The 21,516-nt window shown below is 56.7% G+C and overlaps 1 protein-coding gene across 1 annotated transcript in view; it reads right to left on the bottom strand.

Annotated features, from left to right (window-relative positions):
- The window catches only part of SPIRE2 (spire type actin nucleation factor 2), a 31,762-nt gene extending 16,073 nt beyond the window's left edge, over positions 1-15,689 (bottom strand). Inside the window, exons 1-3 of the mRNA XM_080828198.1 lie at positions 15,415-15,689; positions 4,782-4,825; positions 841-1,197 (exon numbers count right to left, since the gene is read on the bottom strand). Of these exons, the coding sequence (XP_080684324.1) occupies positions 841-1,197; positions 4,782-4,825; positions 15,415-15,658 (645 nt within the window). The 5' untranslated portion in view covers positions 15,659-15,689. The remainder of the gene's footprint in view (positions 1-840; positions 1,198-4,781; positions 4,826-15,414) is intronic.
- Positions 15,690-21,516: the final 5,827 nt, after the last annotated feature.

The following is a 21,516-nucleotide window of genomic DNA, read 5'->3' on the forward strand; positions in this document are numbered from 1 at the left end:
ATGATCCCAGGGTCCTGGGATCGAGCCCCGCATCTGGCTCTCTGCTCAGCGGGGAGCCTGCTTCCCTTCCTCTCTCTCTCTCTGCCCACCTCTCTGCCTGCTTGTGATCTCTGCCTGTCAAATAAATAAATAAAATCTTAAAAAAAAAAAAAAAGAAAAAAGAAAAAAAAAATAAAATCTTGAGAAAAAAAAAGAACCTCTATTTGTTTATCTGTAAAAAGAGTGGGGGGGGCTGCGGTCACTGAATTTCCTACCGCCCCCAAACTCCAAGCACAGTGAGGACACGTGTGCACCGAATTACAGCCAGTGGCGCCTTCGGGTCCTGTTTCCCCAAGGAACCAGCGCTGGGAGAGGACAGCCAGGTCTCGCTGGACATGGAAGCCGGAGGAAGAGGTCCTGGGGCCAAGTGGCTGCGAGCCGGTGAGTTAAGGTCCTGACCCTCGGTTCCTCCCTGTGCAAAATCCGGCTCGGGGTCCGGGGATGACAGTGCCCGCCCCGAGCGCCAGCTGCGGGGCGACGCGGTTCAGAGTCCCGAGCTGAGGACTTCCACTCCCCGTGGGAGAGACAGACGGACGGACCCCCACGCGGGGCGGTGGGGGGGCGGGGCAGGAAAGAGGCCAGGAAGGTACCTCGGGGGCCTCCGCCCCTTCCCCTGGGACCCCTCCCTCCCACTCCCGTCCGGGGCACACCATCCCCTCGGGCCCTGCTCGACCCAGCCCCGCCCTTCCCTCCCTCGGCTTCCGGGAAGCCCCGCCCCCGCCGGCCCCGCCCGCCCCCGCCCCCGCCCCCACGGCCTGGGCCCCGCCCCGGCCCCGCCCCGACCCCGCCTCGCGCGCGCACCTCCTTGGCCTCCCGGACCCTGGCGAGGAAGGCCCGCAGCTCCAGCGTCTCCACGAAGAGCGCCCGGCACACGGCCTGGTAGTGGGTCTGCGCGCCCCGGGGGTCGGTCAGGCGCGCCGCGCACAGCCGCATGGCCTGGGCGAAGGTGCGCACCGCGCGGGGGCCGCCCTCGGCCTCCTCCTCCTCCTCCGGGCCCCCGTAGCCCTCGTCCGCAGCCCCGCAGACGCCGTCCTCGCAGTCGTTGTTGGCCATGAGGTCGATGAGCCGCTCCAGCTGCGGGCTGAGCTCGCGCTCCTCGCTGTCGTCCAGACCCCAGTCCAGCGCGCGGTAAATGGCAAAGCCCAGCGACTGCACCATCTGCAGGACAGGGGCCCGGAGAGTCAGCGGGGCGTGGGGGGCCACCCGCAAGGGACCCGGCCGGGAGAGGGGCCGCCGCCCCGCCCCAGCACAGCGCGACAGCCGGCGGCCCGGCCGGAGGCCCCGGAGCCCACGCGCCCGAAGCCAGCCGGACGCGTCCCAGCCCGCGCGGCCGGGCGGACAGCAGTTCAGCCCGCTCTCGGGGCCAAACGTGCCTTGACCACGTGAAGTGAGGGCAGCGCCCTCCCGGGCACCTAACCCGGAGAGGGGAAAGACGTGCGCCCACAGGGGACTCGCCGCGAACGCCCGGAGCGCCCACACCTGCGATGCCCCAATGTCTTCAGCGGGGACGCGGAGCACAAAGGTGACCCATCCTTCCCGCGGGATGCGGTGCCAAGACCAAACTCGGGCACCCCTTAGACCCAGCGAACACAGAGCCACAAAGCCGAACTAGGTTTCCATTCATACAAAACCCTAGGCAAGATGAAGCCGATACAGCCGTAAAAAGCGGGTCGGGTCGGTGCTTCCCAGCCGAGGGTTGAGGCTGGGAGGAGCACAGGAACTCACTGATCAGAAAGCACATCCCAATCAACGTGATCTAAAAGTACAGATAACCGAACTAAACATGAGCTTTTAAAGTGACATAAGAGTGTGTTTTAAATCAGAGGAGAAACTAGCGTGCTGGAATCGTTAACTACATGGGATACGGTACAGACACCTGGACTCAAAAAAAAATGACATCCTCTCCCTTAAAAAATACTGTAAACTCCATGCAAATTTCAACAGATGTAAATTTAATCTGGAAAAGAAGAAAAGTGAAGAAGCAATGGCACCTGTGTGGGGGCTTGCCCAGGGCAGGGAGTTGCCCAGGGACCAGGAGCTGTGGGCACCCAGCCAGGTATGGGGCCTACAGTGCTGCAGTTTACTTTATGTATCCTTGAAATTCTCCATAATTAGTTCTTTTAAAAGCATATTCACATATTGAAAATCTGAGTTTTGCAATAGAGAGACCTCTTAACTCAGCATTTCTCAATTGTATTTGGCAGGAAACCCTATTTTCATGAACTACCCTTAACCACCCGGACTCTGCCTTCTCCGGGGGGGCATCTGCAGACCCCGCCACTCCATTCGTGGGTCTGTCCAGTGGCCATTGGCCCCTGGTGTGGGCTGCTCACAGGACTGCAGTCCCGGAAAGGTCAGGGCTGCTCGCACAGGGAAGAACCACGTGCCATGCGCAGAGAGGGGTGAGGACGACCACAGGGATGCTGCTTCTAGCCTGCCTGGCTTTCATATTTTGACATTCTCCTTTATGACAATGATACAAAATGACCATAGCTCTTCTCGTCATCAGCTACGCAGAGCCCTTGGCTACTTAACTCTAGGACAACCTAACCCGAGACCTAACCTCTGGCTTCTAGGCAGAAGAGGGAGGCACGGAGCCACAGGTCACGTGACCACAGCTGGCAGCTGGCGGAGCTGGACTTGGGACCCAGGTCTGTCCCCAGCCTGGGCTCTAAGCCTTGGCCAAGGCAGGAGGGAGCCACACCCTCACCTTCTACCCCAAGTCTGAGTCTGCCTAGCCTGAGGGCGGGGGAGGCCTCTGGCCTCACCTCTTGTTTCCCACACCTGCAGCCCAAGGGGACTGGCTTGAGCAGAGCTGGAGGAGGACATGGGGTCAGTGCTGGGCAGGGGACAGGCACAAGACAGCCTTCTCTATCCTGCAGAAACGCCTCAGAACACACTCTGGCCAGCAGAGCCAAGTTCCAGTCTACAAAACCCCAGTCCACCCTGGAGGCGGGTCTTACCTCTGCCTAGCCGGGCAAGAATCACAAGCCCAAGTCATGAGTCAGAGGGCAGACGGCCAGGGCCAGGTGGAGTCCCCTATGGCAGTGGGACCCCCATCAGGACTACTGGGCTGGCAAGAACCACAGGTCACACAAATTCCCATCGATTCCTTCTTGGCCCAGAGGTAGAGGTCAGAAAGGAGACGGTGGGAGAAGTTCGCGCCCATTCTCTACTCCACGGCCACTGCTGACCTAGGCGTGGCTGTGCCCTGGTCTCCATCGGAGACCACTCTACCACCCGGGGCAGACAGAGGGGCCCCGTAGGCCAGCCCTGCTCCAGTGCACCTTGGAGCGGTACCCCAACCCACCATGCCTCTCCCTCTTGCTCCTGGGGGCTGGCCTAAGCCAGCACCACGTCAGTTAAAGGGTTAACTCCAACAGGAGCCTCTCATCTGACAGCTGCTCTGTTAAAAGCTTCTCTGTGTTCCAGCCCAGACACTGGAAACCGCCTGAAAGGCAGAGCTCTCGCTTTCCCATAAGGAACAATCTGGGCAGCTGGCCAGGGTCTGAGAGCCTCCAGGCCTGCCTGCCCACAGCGTTTTGGGAACTGAGCAGGCTCCCGGCAGGCCAGCTGGGGCGAACAGCCTGCTAACGGAGGGGCTTGGAGAGAGAAGGGGCTCAGACTGCAGGACAGCGTCCACGGGAGGGGCCGGTAGCAGGAATCCGGGTTAGCACAGCGAGTGGCCCCCTACGGTAGTTTCTGGGGTGGGGCTCCGGGGTTAGTCTGTAAGAGCGCAGACTGGACCCCCACAAACAAGGCTCCTTGTAAATATCATCAGAACTGCTAAGAGGTCTCCTTTGGGGCGGCAGGTGGCCACGGCACATTCACGTGGGGACTCTGGGTAACAGCGGCCACCCTGGGATCACTGTCTGAAAGGCAGGGGACTGTTCCTGGGCTTTGGATAAACTAAGTCTCCAGAGTACTCTGCCAGCCGTGGCAATGTTGTCTTCTTCCCAGACCGAATTACAGAAGCAACATGGAGCGAGAGCCTCACTACGGAGCTCTGGACGGAGGCAGTGTGCCACTGGGAAGGGGGTCTTATCACTGACAGCAGTAAGATTGCCAGCATGTGCTAGGAAGAAAAAACAGGGAAACTCTGGGATGATTCTATCATCGTTTTTCAATTCTCCACGACAGACTATATGGCCTCTTTGCCTGTGACCAGCCCCCCACCCTTGGTATAATGCTGTGTTCAATAAATAAATACATGTTTGTATAAAGCTTTCTTAAAGGCAGTAGAATGATCCACATTAAATTCAGGACAAATTCCCGGAGGGTAGAGGGATGGGACAGGGAGGCACTGGTCCTACTGGTGAGGTCTGAATTGTGGGCGGGGTGGACAGCGGTCACCAGCTGGTTTTCCTGCTTGCCCCTCAGACCCACTCCCTGACTGACCTTCTGTGTCCACAGACCACAGCACCTTTGCTCCCTCCCTCTGGTCAGTGGGAGGCAACACCAGCAGCTTGGGAGTGGAAGAGGAGAGGGAGGTGGGGTACCATCGCCCACCCCCGCCCTTCAGGCCCTCCAAGGCCTGCCAGGTTCCGCACTGACCAGTGGGCTCTGTCCTCACCTGCCCGCTCTCTTCATCAAGTCCTTTCGACGAAGCCCTTTGAGTATTTTGTCTGTGTCCTACCTCGTGGAAACAATCTTATAACTTTATATGCTGTCTAATTCACACAATATGAGACATATTAGTTTTAATACGTATCAAGGAAATTAAAAAATTATTTTAAAGGTACCTGGGCTTCTGAGCTGGCTGCTGACAACACCATCGTTGTGGAATCTGCAAGAGGAGACAACAGGCAGTCAAGACACACCTCAGCAACCCCAGGCCGTGGCAAATAGGGCCGCCCACCCACCTGGCCTCCCAGGAACACACAGTGTATCCCAGAAAGCTTAAACAGGTTGAGCAGCCAGTCATTTGGAAGGGACATGCAGAGGCAAGAGACTCAACCCCTGCCCACACCCTGCACAGCAGTCACACCCCAATGGGACCCCTCCAAGGGGAGCAGCCAACAGGGTTCCCTAGGGAGGCATGGTTGGTGCTAGAGTAAAGAAGGAATAAGGAGAGAGCAGGTCAGTTAAATCTTATCTGCAGGAAAGCCCTCACAGTCCGTTAATTCACAGTCTGAGTCCATGTGCCCCCAAATCACAGCAGAGCCACATGAGACCCAGGCTCAAAGGCAGCAACAGATTTTGCTCTGGAGTTCCCAAGAGCTGAGCTGGGTAAGGTAGCATCTGGCCACCACCTGTAGACCGTGTAGACCCGGAGACCTAGGGAATGTCAGAGCCTTCATCAGAGGATCAGTCTCTGGGTCAAAGCCCAGGTGCTAAACTAGGTACTAGGTAATTTATTATGTTCACTATTGAACACGGTACTGAATTCACAAGTTTATGAGTGCTCACTTGTTGAAATCCGTATACAACCCAGAAGGTAAGTGGTTTTGTGACCCATTTCACAGGTGAGAAAACAGAGGTATCACGGCGGGAATGGTGGTGCCAGGTGGGGCTATGTGAGGGGATCCTAGTCTCTGCTCCAGCCGCTCCCCACACCACCCCCTGCCCCGCATCTCTCAAGATGCCAGCTGGATGAGCCGCAGAAAACCCACCTACTTCTACAAACTTCCTTGAATTAAGCGTGCAGGTAGAACCTACGCGGGGCGGGGGGGGGGGGGCGGTGAACTCGAGTTGCCTTAACTCCTTTTTGGAACGAGGTAGGGTATAAAAAAAACATAAACCATGAAATCGCCACTGAGCGAACCTGCTAACTCTGCAAATATTTTCAAAATGCCATTAAGAGCAGGGAGATTGCCAAAGATAAAGGGCGTTTGTGTTGGGCTGATCCATTAAAATAATGGACAACAGCCCACTCCCAACATCAGTGAGGCTGAAAGGGAGCGGCCTGCAGGGCCCTGGGACCAAGACCGGCTGGAGGTGTGGGAAGAAGAATAAACCAGACTCAGAACAAAGGTGGTCCCTGGAAGCAGCCACCGTCCTGAGTTATCCTGAGGCCTGAGAAGGGTCGGGGTCAGCCAGCCCTGCGCTGTCCCTTACAGACAGAGCACTGTGCAGTCCTGCTCAGTGAGAAGCCTTCTGGCTGGAATAGTTGTAATGCCCCAGTTTAAAGGGTCCACATGTTAACAAAAATAAGGGATCGTTAATTATATGTGAAGCGGCAAGGACATGGGGAGTCTCCGGGTTTTAAGGAGCAAGCTGCCCTTTCTGGGCAGAGACTGTGCCCAGCTCTTTGCTACAAAACGAATGAATGATTTATTACGTTTTCAATCCACAATCACCTCATGCAAGTGGGTACCATGACTCCCTCGTTACAGACAAGGAAACCGAGGCTCAGGCAGGTGGAGAAAATCACCCAGAACCACACAGCATATCAGTAAGCGCGGATGGGGGAGGGGGGCAAGCCTGCTGAACCACCCAGAGCCTCAGGACGCACTTCCTGGAGCTACAGGAACTTGCTCGCTGGGGAGGGGGGGCGGGGGGGGGCGGCAAGGGAGGTCACAGAGCATTCGCAAACTACCTCCTGCTTATTTAAAAAGCTGTCTTGGAGGGAAGGCAGAGGGCTGCAGACAAGCAGATGGAGGTAGCTGGGACAGAAGCATTGTCAGCAGGGCCCTCTAGGTGCCATGGAGTTGGGACTGCAACCAGGATACCGGGTCGCCGGGATGCTGTCCCTCCACAGGGGGCTTCTCTCTCCCTGCAAGGAAGAACAGCCTCGCCAAGACGTGCCAGGAAAGAAAAGACATTGTGATGTCTTGTGTATAAGATGGCAACGAGAACTCAAGATGCTAGGAGGTCTCCTCGGAAAGATCACGATCACATGTCACGGCAGGATGAGATCAAAGACCGCCCGGAGCAGGGAAGTCTGTGAGGGCTTTGCAGGCTGGAGCTCCCAGAGGAAGGGCTTCCCCCTGCCCAGCAGGTGGGGTGGGCCGCCAGCTCTCAGACAGCCTCACCCCTCTGTGTGCGTGGGGAGCACAGGGAAGGAGTGTAGTTCAGGCCGGATCCCTGCCTACCTATGGTCATGACCTTGAGGTCCTCTCTGACCTCCTTTCCTCATCTACCTGCCCAACCGACCCCACAATGTCACCTCAAAGGGTGTGTGAGGGAGTGGAGGCGGACACTCCTTGTGTGTCCGGATACTTGCAGCATCCTATGAGGATGTGCACAGCCATGATCACCGTGGTGACAGTGGCAACAGAGCCACCAGGACCTCCCAACCAGGCTCAGACCACTCTGTTTGGGCTTGGGGTCAGGACAGAGAATGGCCGTGGAGGATCCAAGGGTTACCTCTGCAGCCCCCAGGAGACCACGCACATGCCGGGGGGGGGCACTGGCTACCCTAGGCTCCCCCAGGTTCTTAATTACCTCCAAGGAATGCAACTACCAAGTGTGGGGTCCTAGCTTGAGCCCAGGTGGCTCCTGCCTTTCCGCATCTCAGGCCGAGCTCCCAGGAGCACCCGTGTGCCTGGCAGCGAGGTGGACAGACTGAGGCCTCAGGGCCCCCGCTCAGTGCCAGCAGGAACTGCCAACCCCCCCAAGGAAGGCAATCGGCAGCATCTCAAAACGGCACCCCTGTTTGCCTCGATTCAGCAGGTCTGCTGAGGTCGACCCAAGACCCCTGAGACTGCCCACAGGGGCAATGGGCAGCCCCAACGAAGGAGAAGGAGATCTTGGAGGTCCCCATTAAGGACGAGTAGAGGGCAGCCCTTGCCTGCGGTGTAGACACTAGGGCTCCTCCTCATGGGAGAAGGCTGGCAGGAGACTCTGTTTCCCTTGACACTTTCTGAATCTGGAACATCTGCTAGTGCATCAAGAAATTAACTCATAGGTGAGTGTGAGAGTGAGCAAGGGTGCAGGGTGCACGCGTCCTCCCACAGCCCAGGCCAGACAGACTCACCAGTGATGCCCCGTATGTCCCTCAGCAACACACTGACCTTCCCGAGCCCCCAGAGCCCCGGACAGAACGGTACCACCCACCACACAGGTGACCGTGAAGATTCAACACAGATGGGGTCCCCGCGTGGTCTCCAAGTCGTGAGTTCGAGCCCCACGTCGTAGGCTATACAGACGACTTAAAAACAGATTTTTCAGAAAAACCCAAAAGCGAAAACCAGCTAGTATCCGGCCCCCACTGGGTGCTTCGATAACGCCTGTTCCGTTGTCAAGAAGCGATTTCCAAACATAAGTTAAGCAATGTCTTCGATGGAACATGGGTTCTAGGAATGAGCTGCTGGGAAACCCAGGCTTGAGAGCTGAAGATCTGCTTGCAGCTAACTGGGAAGCTGTGTGTTTGCTGGACAAACGGAGAGCTCTGGGGGGCAGAGGCCCCAGCATCTGCGGCACGTCCCTCCTCCTCCACCTGACTCCCCATCTCCATAGGCTACGGCTGACATCAGGCCGCTTCTCCATAAACTCACTCGTCACCCCCCCAGCAAGAACCTAGAAGCACCAGGACCCACATCACCTCGGCCCCAGTCGAGGACATGTGTGTTGGCCAGAGGGCTCCCCGCACCCCAGGCAATCGTGCTGTCAGTGTTCCACCCTCTCAGCAAGCTCTGGCGAGGGGGAGGTCGGCGCTCCTCTGCTCCCCCAGCACGTCCACACCCTGTGTCTGCCCGGGGGGCCGGGGATCACCACCCTGCTGACAGTCACAGCAGACAGGGGCACCCTTGAAAGGGTGCATTACCTCTGAGGCTCTCCTCCCTGTGGGGCCAAGGATAACTCACTTGAAGTTCCTGAGGACTTCTCAGGGCCCACATCACACAGTCCCCATTGCTGCCCCACGACGCAGCCCAAGAGGGTGAGGAACTCGCCCCAGGTCAGCTGGCTGAGATCCAACCCATGGCTAGACTGGCTCTGTAGCCCACACCCAGACCACGAGTCATCCCCCTCACTGGCCCTTCCAGTCACCTGAAGACGGAACGGGTCCTGGCCCTGGAGGGGTTTCCAACAGGGAGTGGGTGACCCCTTCTTAGGTGTGATGTGGGGAATCCACACACGGTGGCCTGACAGTCACAGTGGGTCCTGGAACCAGAAGCACGAGCATCACTGGGAACTTGTCGGAAATGCAGATTCTCAGGCCCACTGCAGACCTGGGCAGAATCAGGCTCATCGCAGGGGAACCCCGCAATCCAAGAACCCGTGTTCAACACACCCACTGGTGGACTCAAGGGTGAGAATCGCCCCAGTAAAGCACTACGTGGAACTCCCGTGCCAGAATCCACGTTCTGGTGTGCTCACCGGGGGGTCAGGTGCAGGAACAGTGTCCACTCCACCTGCGTGACCCTCCCCTCCGTGATGGGCAGAGCAACATTGGTCCATTGGTCCTGGAAGCCTGGACCAATCCAGGACCCGTGGACGTGTTTCGTCCCATCGCAAGGGGACCTGGGCTAGCACACAGAAGTGAAGTCGCTCATCTGGCGACCTCAGGGCAAAGAGGTTATCCTGGACCTCTGGCCTCCCCGAGGGCCCAAACACACGTCCGCAGTCGGAAGCAGTGCGTCTGTCTGACTTGCCTAGTGCAGCCCAGGCAGCACTTCCACTGCACCTGTAACCTGTCTCCTTGAACAGACCAGACCCCAGCACGTGGGGGTTCCAGCCCCCAGGGCTCTGCCCGTGCTGGTCAGGCCGGTCAGCACGTTGCCACCTCCAGGCAGGCTTCCTCCTCGCCTGGTCCTCACTGGAGGCCAGACTCCCTCTGAGGAGCAGAACGGGACCAGAGCGAAACCCTAGTGCCTTCCTGCAGCCGGTACTCAGTGGCACGTCTGCTCAAGCGGCCACATCCCAGGACCAGACCGGCCAGGGTCACAATACTTTCTTTGTGGGAGCCACTCAAATACTTCCGGCCCCACAGGTCAGCCCCTGGTGCACAATTAAAAAGACAGCAGACACAGCTCCCCTTCTTTGTGAAGACCTCAGGGTGGGGGCTGGGCGGGGATGACCAGGGCCCTGAAGGTGGCAGACGCAGGGCTGTATCCCTCATAAGCCAGTCTCGAGGGTACACAGGGACCCCAAGGTCACCTTCTGCACAGGTGCAGCCTGAAAGCACAGAGCAGGACCTGCAAACAGCCGGGGGCTATGGGCCAAAGCGGCCACACTGGCTAAGCTTACCCCAGTTATCGGGGACAGCCGACCCCAGCCGCCGGCACTCACAGACACCCGGACAGAGAACACGGCTTGCTGGCCAATGCCTGCCCAAGAGATCATCTTCGCTCAGAGGGGACAGAAAATCGGGATGCTCCTACAAACACTGGCTCCCACGTCACACCCAGCCCCTCCCCGACACACACAGGCCCACTCGCCTCTGCCCCACCTGGGGCCACAGCAGCATGTGGCTCTTTCCGTGCCTCACGTTTTACTTCATCGAGAAACATGCGTGGGGCCCCCGGCTAAGTGCACTCGGCAGAGCGGCCTCCCGTCCCTCGTCCCTAGCAGCCTAGAATGCTGTGACCAGACTTTCACACGAATCTGGAGGGGCCGGGTCCTCGGGTGGGTCTGGCTGAGGCGCAGAGAGGCCCAGGAGACGACGGCTAATGCTCCTGGGGCCCGAGAGCTCCCCGGAGCCAGCTGGGGCCCAAGGCTTAACAGAGCCTAGGCGATAGGTGCTTTTATCTTCCCATTTCCCAGAGAAGAATCACAAGTCACTCCCCAAGGCCCAGCTGAGGGTCGAGGCAGGGCTGGAGCCCAGCTGAGTCCACACTTACAGCCCCCCTGCCCCCACCGCCGCACCGGGTGACTGGATGCTTGCTGTGGGAACCTCGCTTTTCTCATCTGTGCAATGGGGACCCTAACAGCGTCACAGGGCATAAACAAGTGTGGGCCCAGCATGGCCCGGCACACTCCTGCTGGAGCCCAGCAATGTCAGCTGCTGTCTCCCAGACTGTGAAGTCCCTGGGTGGGTTGGCTTCACCTCCACACTACATCTCCACTGGACGGCCCTTACGAGGTGCCACAGAGAGCAGAGAGAGCCCCGCACGCCAAGGGCCCGCATGTGCCAGCAAGGATGGGTGGCACCAGCAGCGCCAGTGACGAGTCAAGAACCCAGAACAAAAACCACAAGGGCAGGACCTGACAGAAAGAAAGTGTTCCCACCAGAAATACTCTGTGAGGAGGTCTGCCAGGAGGGAAATACTCTTTCCAACCAGCTCTCACCCAGCCCAGCCTATCAGGGGACGCCATCCCTCGACAAGGCCCGTCAGTACTCACCTGCACGTTCACCTATGGGGAGAGCCATTTACCAAAATACAGCCAAGCTAAAAAGATAGTCCCCAGCCATTCAGAAGGGAGCTCCCCCAGAGGCCCACCAAGTCCAGCGAGAACCAGTGGAACCCACAGGCCCAGCAGGGGCTCCCAGAACACCACGGGCCCAGAGCCCTTCCTGATGGCCATGGGTCCCACTACAGCTCCTGGGACAGGACACTCTGGGCCAGGAGACCTGAAGGAACATCTCTAGTGGGGGGACGGGCAGCCCCGTGTGTACATGTGGGGAGCCTCAGAGACAGCTCCAGAGGAAGGGGCACCGTGTGTATGTGTGTGTGTGTGTGTGTGTCTGTGCACCTGTATGTATGGGTGTCTGTGACCGTGTGTGTGTTGTGTGTTATGTGCCTACGGCCGTGTGTGTGTGTGTGGTGTGTGCTTGTGCACCTGTATGTATCAGTGTCTGTGACCATGCACGTGTGTGTTGTGTGTCTGCACGCACACACAACTCCTGGGCCTGGGGCTCTGCACGGACGTTCCCTCACTAGTCCTCACCCGCCCCAGGCTGGTGTGACTGCCACCACGTCTGCGGAGAAGGGCTAGGCCACTGGGGAAATGCTGAAGCCTGCTCCTGAACACTGCCGTTTCTCTAGCTACGAGCTGCAGTGAGAAAGAAGTCTGGGCCCCGCGGAGCTCCTGACACAGGCTACCACCATCCAGTACAGGACAGACCATTAATCATTTCTGTGTTTGAAGCTCAGGCTGAAAATGAGCTGAGCTGGGAAGGCCTGGAGTCTGTGCGGTGGTGGGCCGCTTGGAGAGCCTTACCCTGCGGTCCGGTGCCAGGACTCTAACAGGGGGACGGGGACAGCTGGCCTCTGAACTCCAGGCAGAAGAAAGAGCAGGAAGGGGCTAGAGCCCCGGGGGGGGGGCTGCTGGGCAGCTCATATGGGGGACCCAAGCTGAAGAGCCTGTGAAAAGTAGTAGCATCAAAACTTATAAGAAAAACATCAGGAAAGTAGGGCAGTGTGTGAATTAGCATAAGCAGGATGGGAAACGTAGGAGGGGATGAGTTCACCCCCAGCTCAGACACACCTTTGTCAACACTCATGCCCATCATTTGTCTGTCCACGGGGGTTTTCCTGCAATGTTTCATCAGCAGTGTAGGCCAGAAAGGCAGGTGGTCTTTCCATCAAGGGGACGGCCAAATACTGCATTGGGGAGCAGTGATTCTCCTGGGGGGATCTGCCCAGGACACCCTCCAGTGGACAAATGCCCCTGAAAACATCCCAGGGTCACTGGATCACTGACCCAGCTGCATTTAGGGAATTAGCTTTGCCTCAGGGAACAGCTGGACACGAGCATTCACTGTGATGTCCGCTGAGCTTCTCGCCTCAATTAAAAAAAAAAAAGGATAACCCTTTCCCTATCAAGAGGTTTTAATAATGGTCTCTTAAAAATAACTTCACTTATTAACACGCTTTCTCCACTTAAAAAAAGGGGGTTTCCAGCAATTATAAAGTCTTCAGGTTAAAGGTTAGGACATTTTCCCCACTTGGCGGGAAGAGGGGAAAGGTACCACACCTTGTATGCTAGGACATTAATCATCCCCCCAAACGTGGTTTCGTTTGTTGATTTCTTTAGTTATTGTAAACATTTACTTAATGCTAGATTTACCAGAACTTTGTACTGAGAGCCCACGTGAGGCTACATTAAACTATCTTGATTTTCCTGATTGCTAGTCACAGCAAGAAATAAACACATTAGCTTCATGAATTTACCCCTCACTCGGCTGGGTTAGCCACCGCCCACAAAATAAAGTCTGAAAGCCCAACAGGACTGAAGAGGAAGTTCAGGGTAATCTATTTTTCTTAATCTTTATTTTTTTAAGCAGGTTCCATGCCCTGCGTAGAACCCGAATGAGAAGCTTGAGCTCACCACCCTGAGACCGAGACCTGAGCTGAGACTGAGTCACCTCAGCCACTGAGCCACCCAGGCGGCCCATTTTTCTTAACCTCCAAAGAGGCAGCAAGTCATAAACCTCATCCACCTTTATGAGACATGTTTATGAACAGAAACCAAAGACCATATTGAATGGAAGACGGAATTGGGCTCCCTCGTGTCCTGAGCCAGTAAGTTTCCTGGAGTGGCCACGTGCCTGGATTTCCAGTCAGGCTGTGGGTGTGCAGGCAGCAGGAGGAGGAAGCAGGAGTCCAATCCCTGGGGACTGGAGAGAACCTGGTGACCACTGACATGAAGGAGAGCCATCAAGTTGTATCTTGGAGAGTACCCGTAAGAAACACAGCTTGACTCTCTCACAGTTAGAGATATGCAAGGACCCTTAGTTCTAGACAGCTGTCACTCTGCGCCCCAGTTTTCCCATCTTCGAAATCAGAGGGTCTGACCCAGCAGGCTCGTATACTCTTGTCCCACCCCCTGGTGCAGGGAGCCAGATCTTGGATTAGATGGTCATCTGTGGGATGGGGATGGGCACAGAGAGGAAAACACAGCTTGGGGGGGGGGGAACTCCTTGTGAATATGCAGGGTCTAGCTCCCCAGGGGAAGCACTCCCCACCCCACCTGTGAAGAAGACCTTGCACACAGCACACAAGACTATGAGGCTAAATCCAAATCCTCCTCCTGGGCAAGCCTGAGCCTTAGCTTAACAGAGTGTAAAATGGGAATAATGCCATTTGAGTACCAACTCTTATTATTTTCACCTGTCAAATACGTTGGTGCTTTTTGCATGAAATAAGTGCACAGCAGAGTTGCAGGCAGAGCTGGGAGCTGGTCACGGGGTAAGAAGGACCCTGTGGAGGGGCGCCTGGGTTGCTCTGTGGGTAAGGCCTCTGCCTTCAGCTCAGGTCATGATCCCAGGATCCTGGGATTGAGCCCCGCATCTCATCGGGCTCTCTGCTCAGCGGGGAGCCTGTTTCCCTTCCTCTCTGCCTGCTTGTGATCCGTCAAATAAATAAAATCTTTAAAAAAAAAAAAAAAAGAAGAAGAAGGACCTTGTGGAGAAATACAGTGCTGGTCCCTGTGTGGGCTCAGCGGACCCCCTGTCACCACTGTGGCTTCTGTATGCAGCTCCGTCCTGCTCCTTCCCTGGCCTCCATGAAGCCCGCCTATGAGGACCTCTGCAAACCCAGCTCTCCGGCAGCACACAGAGCTGGCCTTTGTGCTTCCCCACAGGATGTCAGCTTTGGGGTTAATATCTCCAAATGCTCCAGACTAGCCAGCCCTTCAGTTCTCCAGGAAAGAAAACACTTTTTTTTTTTCTAAGAAGGAGAAAAAAATCACTTAAACTCACTATTTTGAGCAGACTTCAGTATCTTTCAAGGGATTGTTTGTTCTTGATAATTAAGAGCAGAAAAACCAAGCAGGCCATCCTCCAAATTTTACACATTCTCCTTACTATTAAACCCAGGCAACTGGTGAATCTGCAGGGATTCCAAGGGAGACACAGCCCCCTCCTCCCACCCTCATTCCCACGAAAAAGGACTTCAAAAGGACGCTTGTTCCTTTCCAGCCTAAGCCATCTGCAGTCACCAGTAAGACAAGCCACCGAGCGCTTCTCACCATGAATCACAAAAGAATGAGGGCTACACACCCCCGAAGCAGAAGGAACTAGCCCCAGGTGGGGGGAACTGGGGATAGGAGACGGAGAACTGGGTCTACTGAAAGTACTCAGCCCTCAAAAACCAAAATCCTTCTCCGCTGAGAAAAACATGCCCAACTGCAGGGAGCCAACTGACCGCAGGCCGCCCGGAGGCTGAGAGAGAGATGGTCAGGGAAAGGTTCCGGGAAAAGGAGGGGGTATCCCAGGCCGGGTGAGAAAGAGAAGGGCGGGGAGAAGCATGGGACTTCCAGGTCCCGCAGAGCCAGGGTGTGGACGGGTGGCCGGACCCGGGAAGGCGGGAGGGTGCAGACTGGGGGCTCCGGGCCCAGCGGAGGGAGGGTGCGGAAGCGGAGGACCGGGAAGGAGAGGACGGAGAGCGGGGAGAGCGGGGGGAGGGGGCCGGAGGGGGCCGGACGGGGCCGGACGGAGACGGGGGCGAGGACCCCGAGGACCCAGAGGAGGGTCGCAGCCGCCCCCTCCCCCACCCCCGGCGCGGCCCGCGCGCCCGGCCGCACCCCCGCGCGCCCGCCGGCCCTCACCCGCGGCGCCCGGCTCCCGCCGCGCGCTGACCGAGCCGTCCCGGCGCAGGAGGATGTCCGCCGTGTCCCGGATGCGCCGCCCGCCGCCCGGCGCGCCCCGCAGCCCGCCGCAGCCCTGGAAGCACACGGCCCACGCCTGCTCCTCGTTGAGCGGCTGCTCGTACGCCTTCAGCACCTCCTCCAGGGACAGCTCCCACGGCTCCGGCCGCCCCGCGCCGCCGCTGCAGCCGCCGGCCCGGGCCATGGCCGCCCCATTATCGCCTGCCGCGCGCCGGGCCGGTTTCCATAACAGCCGCGCCGGGGCGGCCGACGCACCCGCCGAGCGCGGGGGGCGGGTCCCGCGCCGCCGGCCGCTGCTTTGTCATCCTCGGGCGGCCCCGCCCCGCGGAGCGGCCGCAGGTGAGGGCGGGGCCGGCGCGCGCGGGAGGGGCGGGCGCGGGGGGCGCCGAGCGGGGCGGAGGGGACGGGAGGGCGCGGCGCGGGGCGGGGCCGGGCGGAGTGGGCGAGGTGCGGGTTCGTGCGGCGAGGGAGGCGGCGCGGGGCGGGGGCGCGGCGCGGGGCGGGGGAGGGAGGTTTGGGGGAGGCTGGGCGAGCGCGGGGCCGGGGCCGAAGGGAGGCGCGCCTCCGAGGCGCCTACGCGTGTGTGAGCCGGTGTCCGGCCGACGACACTGCAGTGACTGCGGGACCCCAGGCACGTTGGATGCTGGAATGCGGGAGGGAGTCAAGAGGCCTGTGAACCCACCTCCCGCCACCACCCCACACACATCTGACTTTGGCTGGTAGGAGCAGATACCTGCAGTGGCCTCTGTGGGAGGCCGGCTAGCAAGGTGACCTCAAGAGGTCACTTACTATAGGGAAATGTGAGCCAGGGAGCCCCGCGCTGTGAACACTTGGTAAAGGACCCTGCCCTGCAGGAGACCCGTGTCTGAATCAAACGCCCCTACTTATTTCGTTTTTGTTCCTTTTTTGTTGTTGTTGTTCTTAAGTAATTTACTTTTAAATTATAAGATTTACAGTGCTTTGCTTATGCAAAATAGCATCATGGAAATTAAACCAATCAATACACCGAAAGAGGGGCGCCTGGGTGGCTCAGTGGGTTAAGCCTCTGCCTTCTGCTTGGGTCATGGTCTCAGGGTCCTGGGATCGCCCCGCGTGGGGCTCTCTGCTCAGCAGGGAGCCTGCTTCCCCCCTTCTCTCTGCCTACTTGTGATCTCTGTCAAATAAATAAATAAAATCTTTAAAAAAAAAATACACGGGGGGGCGCCTGGGTGGCTCAGTGTGTTAAAGCCGCTGCCTTCGGCTCAGGTCATGATCTCGGGGTCCTGGGATTGAGACCCGCATCGGGCTCTCTGCTCAGCGGGGAGCCTGCTCCCTCCTCTCTCTCTGTCTGCCTCTCTGCCTACCTATGATCTCTCTCTCTGTCAAATAAATAAATAAAATATTAAAAAAAATACACGTAAAGAGTACTTATCTGAAGCTTTGTCCCCTTAGGCATGACCAAAATGAGGAAGCAAAAGCATCAGTCAGCTCAATAGATGTTCATAGAAACCATATCTTTTATCATCCTAGGTCATTTACTCACCCATCCTCAAAAAAAGTGCCAGATGAGCCATAGAAATGGCCCTACGGAGAGGAAGAAGGCAGACATGGCCTAAGGTTGGTGGTAGCAGTGAGCCTAACAGCTGCTTTTAAGCCAAGAATCAGAAATGAGGCATGGATCCCCTAGAAGAGAAACCTGATCAAATTTTCCCAGGGCTCTAGGCTCTAGCAAGTAGGTGCGACTGACTTCTGAGCTGGTTAGTTGGAGGTCTAGGTACAGTGACAAGTTCCCCCTGTTAGTCACAAGTCAAAGTCAACATAACCATTTCCTTCCTGTGCAAGGGTACCAAGCTCAGCCCATACTTTTGATTGAAAAGTCCAGTGAGTATTTTAAGCCCACCTGAGGGCTCATGAGGCCATAAGGAACTCATGTGGGTAAACTGATAGTCACCTGGGCCCCACACATGGAGGGAAAGAGTGCATACCTGCTTTTTTATCGTGAGCAGAGCAGCGCCTGGGTAAGATGGGAACTGGGGTTTATTTGAGTTGAAAGGGACACCAAAGTTAAAACACTCGGCCGTTTGTCCATAGACCATCAGAATCAAAGAAATGTTAGTCCTTCCACAACTGGAACTTGCCACTCGGATCTTGCAAATAAAGGCACATATTTCCAGCTATTAGAGTTTCAACTGAGTAGCACAGTAGAAATGATTGGGGTCAATCATTAACCCAACTTGGAAAGCTGTGGATGAAGGTCATTTCCATAGTTATGAGATCACCTGTGGCCCACTCCTAAAAACACGTCCTTTATATTTCGTCTCCGGTAGATTTGGAACCCTGTGGAAGGGACATTGTCAGTCACTGGAGACTGCTGTGCTTGGGGACAGGGTAGAAATATGTACATTGACTAAGCTCCAGGGCTCAGGATTGGAGAATTACTTCATCAGGTTATCACGTTAGCAAAGGTGCTCCCTGAATATTCATCTCACAGTAGAGGCTATTCACATATACTTGGTGAGCCACTGGGCCTTGATGCCTTCTGCCAGGGAAGGGCCAGTGGAAAACCCACCCAGGTCCCTCCCTACCCCTTCTTAGTGGAAACAGCACACAAGGAAACACAGTCTCTGTAGGTGGGGAAGAGCTACAGGGGCGTGATGTGAGCCAGGAGCCCCACTGATAGTTATGTTGTTTTTTTTCCCATGGTCTGTGTTTGATGCTTGGAGGAGACCTCATGTAGATAGTGCCCATACTGTGACAAATGCAATTGGAGGGGTGGGTGGCTCGTAATTGCAGTTGGCCATGGAATAAAGAGCTCTAAGAAAAATACTTCTGAACATCTTTGCAGACACAGAAGCTAGAGGGTCCTAACTATACGCTCCCAGGGTCAAAAACGTGAGCTGGATTCCCAGGTGCACTGCAGACTACAGTTACATTATTCCAGGAGAGCAATACAGGGTCCACAGGCCAGGATGACGTCATAAGAGTGCTCTGAGTTCTTGCAGAAAAAGTTCAGAGCAAGTCATGTACTTGGCCAATTGAATATAAGAACAAAGACAATTTGAGATCAGAGGCCGGTCTACTCCCTTAAGCACAAGTAGAACGGCTGCACTTGTGGTGATGGAATGCAGATTTTTCTCTGCCCCCCCCCCCCCATTCCACTTCAGATTAAAAAGCAGGTCGGTTTCTCTCAAGGGACACTGAGGGCAGTGAGCCACCAGGCCCCCTCTTGCCACGATTCAGAGGCCCCTGAATGCTCTCTTTGTCATGCTCCTTGCAGCCGGTCAGGGCTCAGGGGTCCAGGAGGAAAAGCTGAAACTCAAGAGGCCATGGTTTTGTACGTGAGGTTTATTTTGGGATAATGATAAAGGCCACAAATCCCAAGGGATGCCAGATAGAGCCAGGCTGTGCTTGATCTCTGAAAGGGAGCACAGGACAGCTCCAAGGAAGGGCCCTGGGACTGGGCATTCCTTCAAGACACAGTGGCTAAATATAGCTGAGCCTGAACAGAGGCAGATCAGGAGGAGGAAACCCAGGGCACAGGATGGGACACCAGAGTTCCAGAGCTCAGCCCAGATAGCAAGAGGGAACCCTAGGAGGTTATGGAAAGTGGAGAGGACAGCAGACAGGACTGTTCTGTGTGGCACAGGACAGGGAGTAGAGGGCACACTTGAGGACACTGTTTGCTTCCTACCGGAGACATTCGAGGTATTTACAAAGCAAGAATTGATTTGTGGTTGAACAGGTAATGCAGGACTTTGCAAATGTCTTACTCTGACACTGGCTGCTGTGTGATCCTATCGTACCAGGTCTTCCTCACAGCCTGGAGTAAAGGATGTTTTACATCGCAGCTGACAACCAATCTCGATGCTGGGATGAGACTCAGAGGCCTGTGTGGGGCCTAAGCTTTGTAAAAATCTAGAAATAACTGTGTAAATTGGTGTTAACTCATTTGACTGGTTTGATGTTCTGAGGTACGAAAAGGCATGAACCGAGAAATCTTCCAGAACACACTGACCCCAGAGACAGTCACTGTGACTGATCTTGTACTGGTCCTTCCAGAAACTCTGGATGCCTGTTACATACACACCTCCTTTTTACAGAGAGTGGCTTGTCGTACACCGCCCCCCGGTCCTGTGTTTTGCTTTGTTCTATCAGTATAAAGAGGGTTTGCACCCTTCTGTACAGTGCATATCCCTTTGTGGGGGCACCGTAATCTCCCCACCTGGTGGACAAGTAGGTTGTTCCCAGTCTTGACTGAATGACCTCGTACGTAGGATAGGCTCCAAGATGGCGCGGACGTCGTTGGCTTACCTGCTGCTGTTCCAAGTTCCCCAGACACTGGGAGTGCAGCAGACACTTTACGCTTTTTTTTCCCCTAAGATTTTATTTATTTGACAGAAAGAGACCCAGAGAGAGGGAACACAAGCAGGGGGAGTGGGAGAGGGAGGAGCAGGCTTCCTGCTGAGCAGGGAGTAGAACAGTGGGACGTGGGGCTCGATCCCAGGACCGAGATCATGACCTGAGCCGAAGGCAGACACCTATCAACTGAGCCACGCAGGCACCCCAACACTTACACTTTTATATGTGCTCAGTATAAATTCTAGGAAACAGACTTGCTGGGTTGAAGGATCTATAAACTCAGTATTTTGATAAGTATTATCAAAACAACCCTCGCACAGGCTGGACCAGTTTACTTTCCCACTGGTAATGTTAAAGGGTGTCTGTTTTCCTAAGCTCTCAGCCTGGGATTAAACTTTTGAATCTTGGATGGGGGAAGAGTGGCCCAGCTTCCATTTCTCTTATTAGGGTAAAATTAAAGGACAGATTCTTTAAAAAAATTCAATTGCACAAGTGTTTATGGATCCACTTCTATATGCTGGACAGTGTTCTGATAGGAGTAGAGCTGTGAATGAACAGACACCTGTCATTGGGTAATCCAGGACCGGCTCATCTCAAGTTCCTTGACTAACTACACCTGCAAAGACCCTATTCCCAAATAAGGTTGGTCACATTCACAGATTCCAGGTCAGGACATGGACAGACCTTTCTGGGGGTCCACCATGTAACCCTCTGGGGAAAACTGCCGGTAACCAGCGCCGTGAGCAGAATGTGCCACAAAGTGCAGGGGCACTCATTACATTCCTTCCGGCTGTGCACTCAGCATGAAAGAGGGGAGAAAGCAAGGCCCCGAGTGTCTCCTCTACTTGTGACGCCTACTTGTCACAAGACACTCGGGGAAGATTCCTCTAAGAGGGAAGCACCGGCACTTCCCACGCAGCGCACCCGCTACCGCACCCCTCCTCCGAGGTTAGGGCTCTGGACACCTGCCCCGCATTTTCCACTCAGGTTCGTTCTTCCACGTGGCGCGACCGTGACACACGGTGCCGTCCGTTGAGACGAAGCCGAAGCGCTCTTCCCGCTTCGGGGAGAAGGGAGCCTTGCGTCGTCGCGCGACTGGCCGCCCGCAACTCAGTCTCGGCAGGAACGAGCCGCGTCCGTCTGCGGCCCGCAGCCCCGGGTGCAGCCCCGGGTGCAGTCCCGGGTTTAGGTGCGCGGGCCCCACGGCCCCGCGCTGTGCGCAAACCACGCCGGGAGGCCTCCCCCCGCCCGCCCCGAGCTCCCGCGGCCCAGCCTCCCGCAAGCAGCAGGTGCGTCCAATCCGACGCGTGCTCCGCGGGAGGTCCCAGGAGGAGCTGCGCGGAGGCTCCGGGAAAAACCGCGTTTCTGCGACCCACGGGTCTCCCCGCAGGCGGCCGGGCGGGCGGGGAAAGCACCCCCGCGGTGGCCAGGACGCGAAGGCAGACCAGGGCCTTTCCCGGGCTCTCCCCGGACGGCGACACCGCCAGGAGAGGCTCGTCTGGAGACGTCGGGGCGCGGAGCAGGCAGCACCGCCGCCCGGGATGGGGGAGGCGGAGGCGGTCCGGCTCTGCGGTGGCCGGTCCGTGGCCCAAGGCGTGCTCCCGGGGCCCTCTGCTGTCCTGAGACCCGGCTGGCCCGGCAGCAAACAGCTCACGCAAGGCCTCGGTCGCGCGCGTGCGCACGGACCCGGCCGCGAACACCAGC

Source organism: Martes martes (genome assembly GCF_963455335.1).
Source record: "Martes martes genome assembly, chromosome: 17".
In the NCBI taxonomy this organism is placed as follows: domain Eukaryota; kingdom Metazoa; phylum Chordata; class Mammalia; order Carnivora; family Mustelidae; genus Martes; species Martes martes.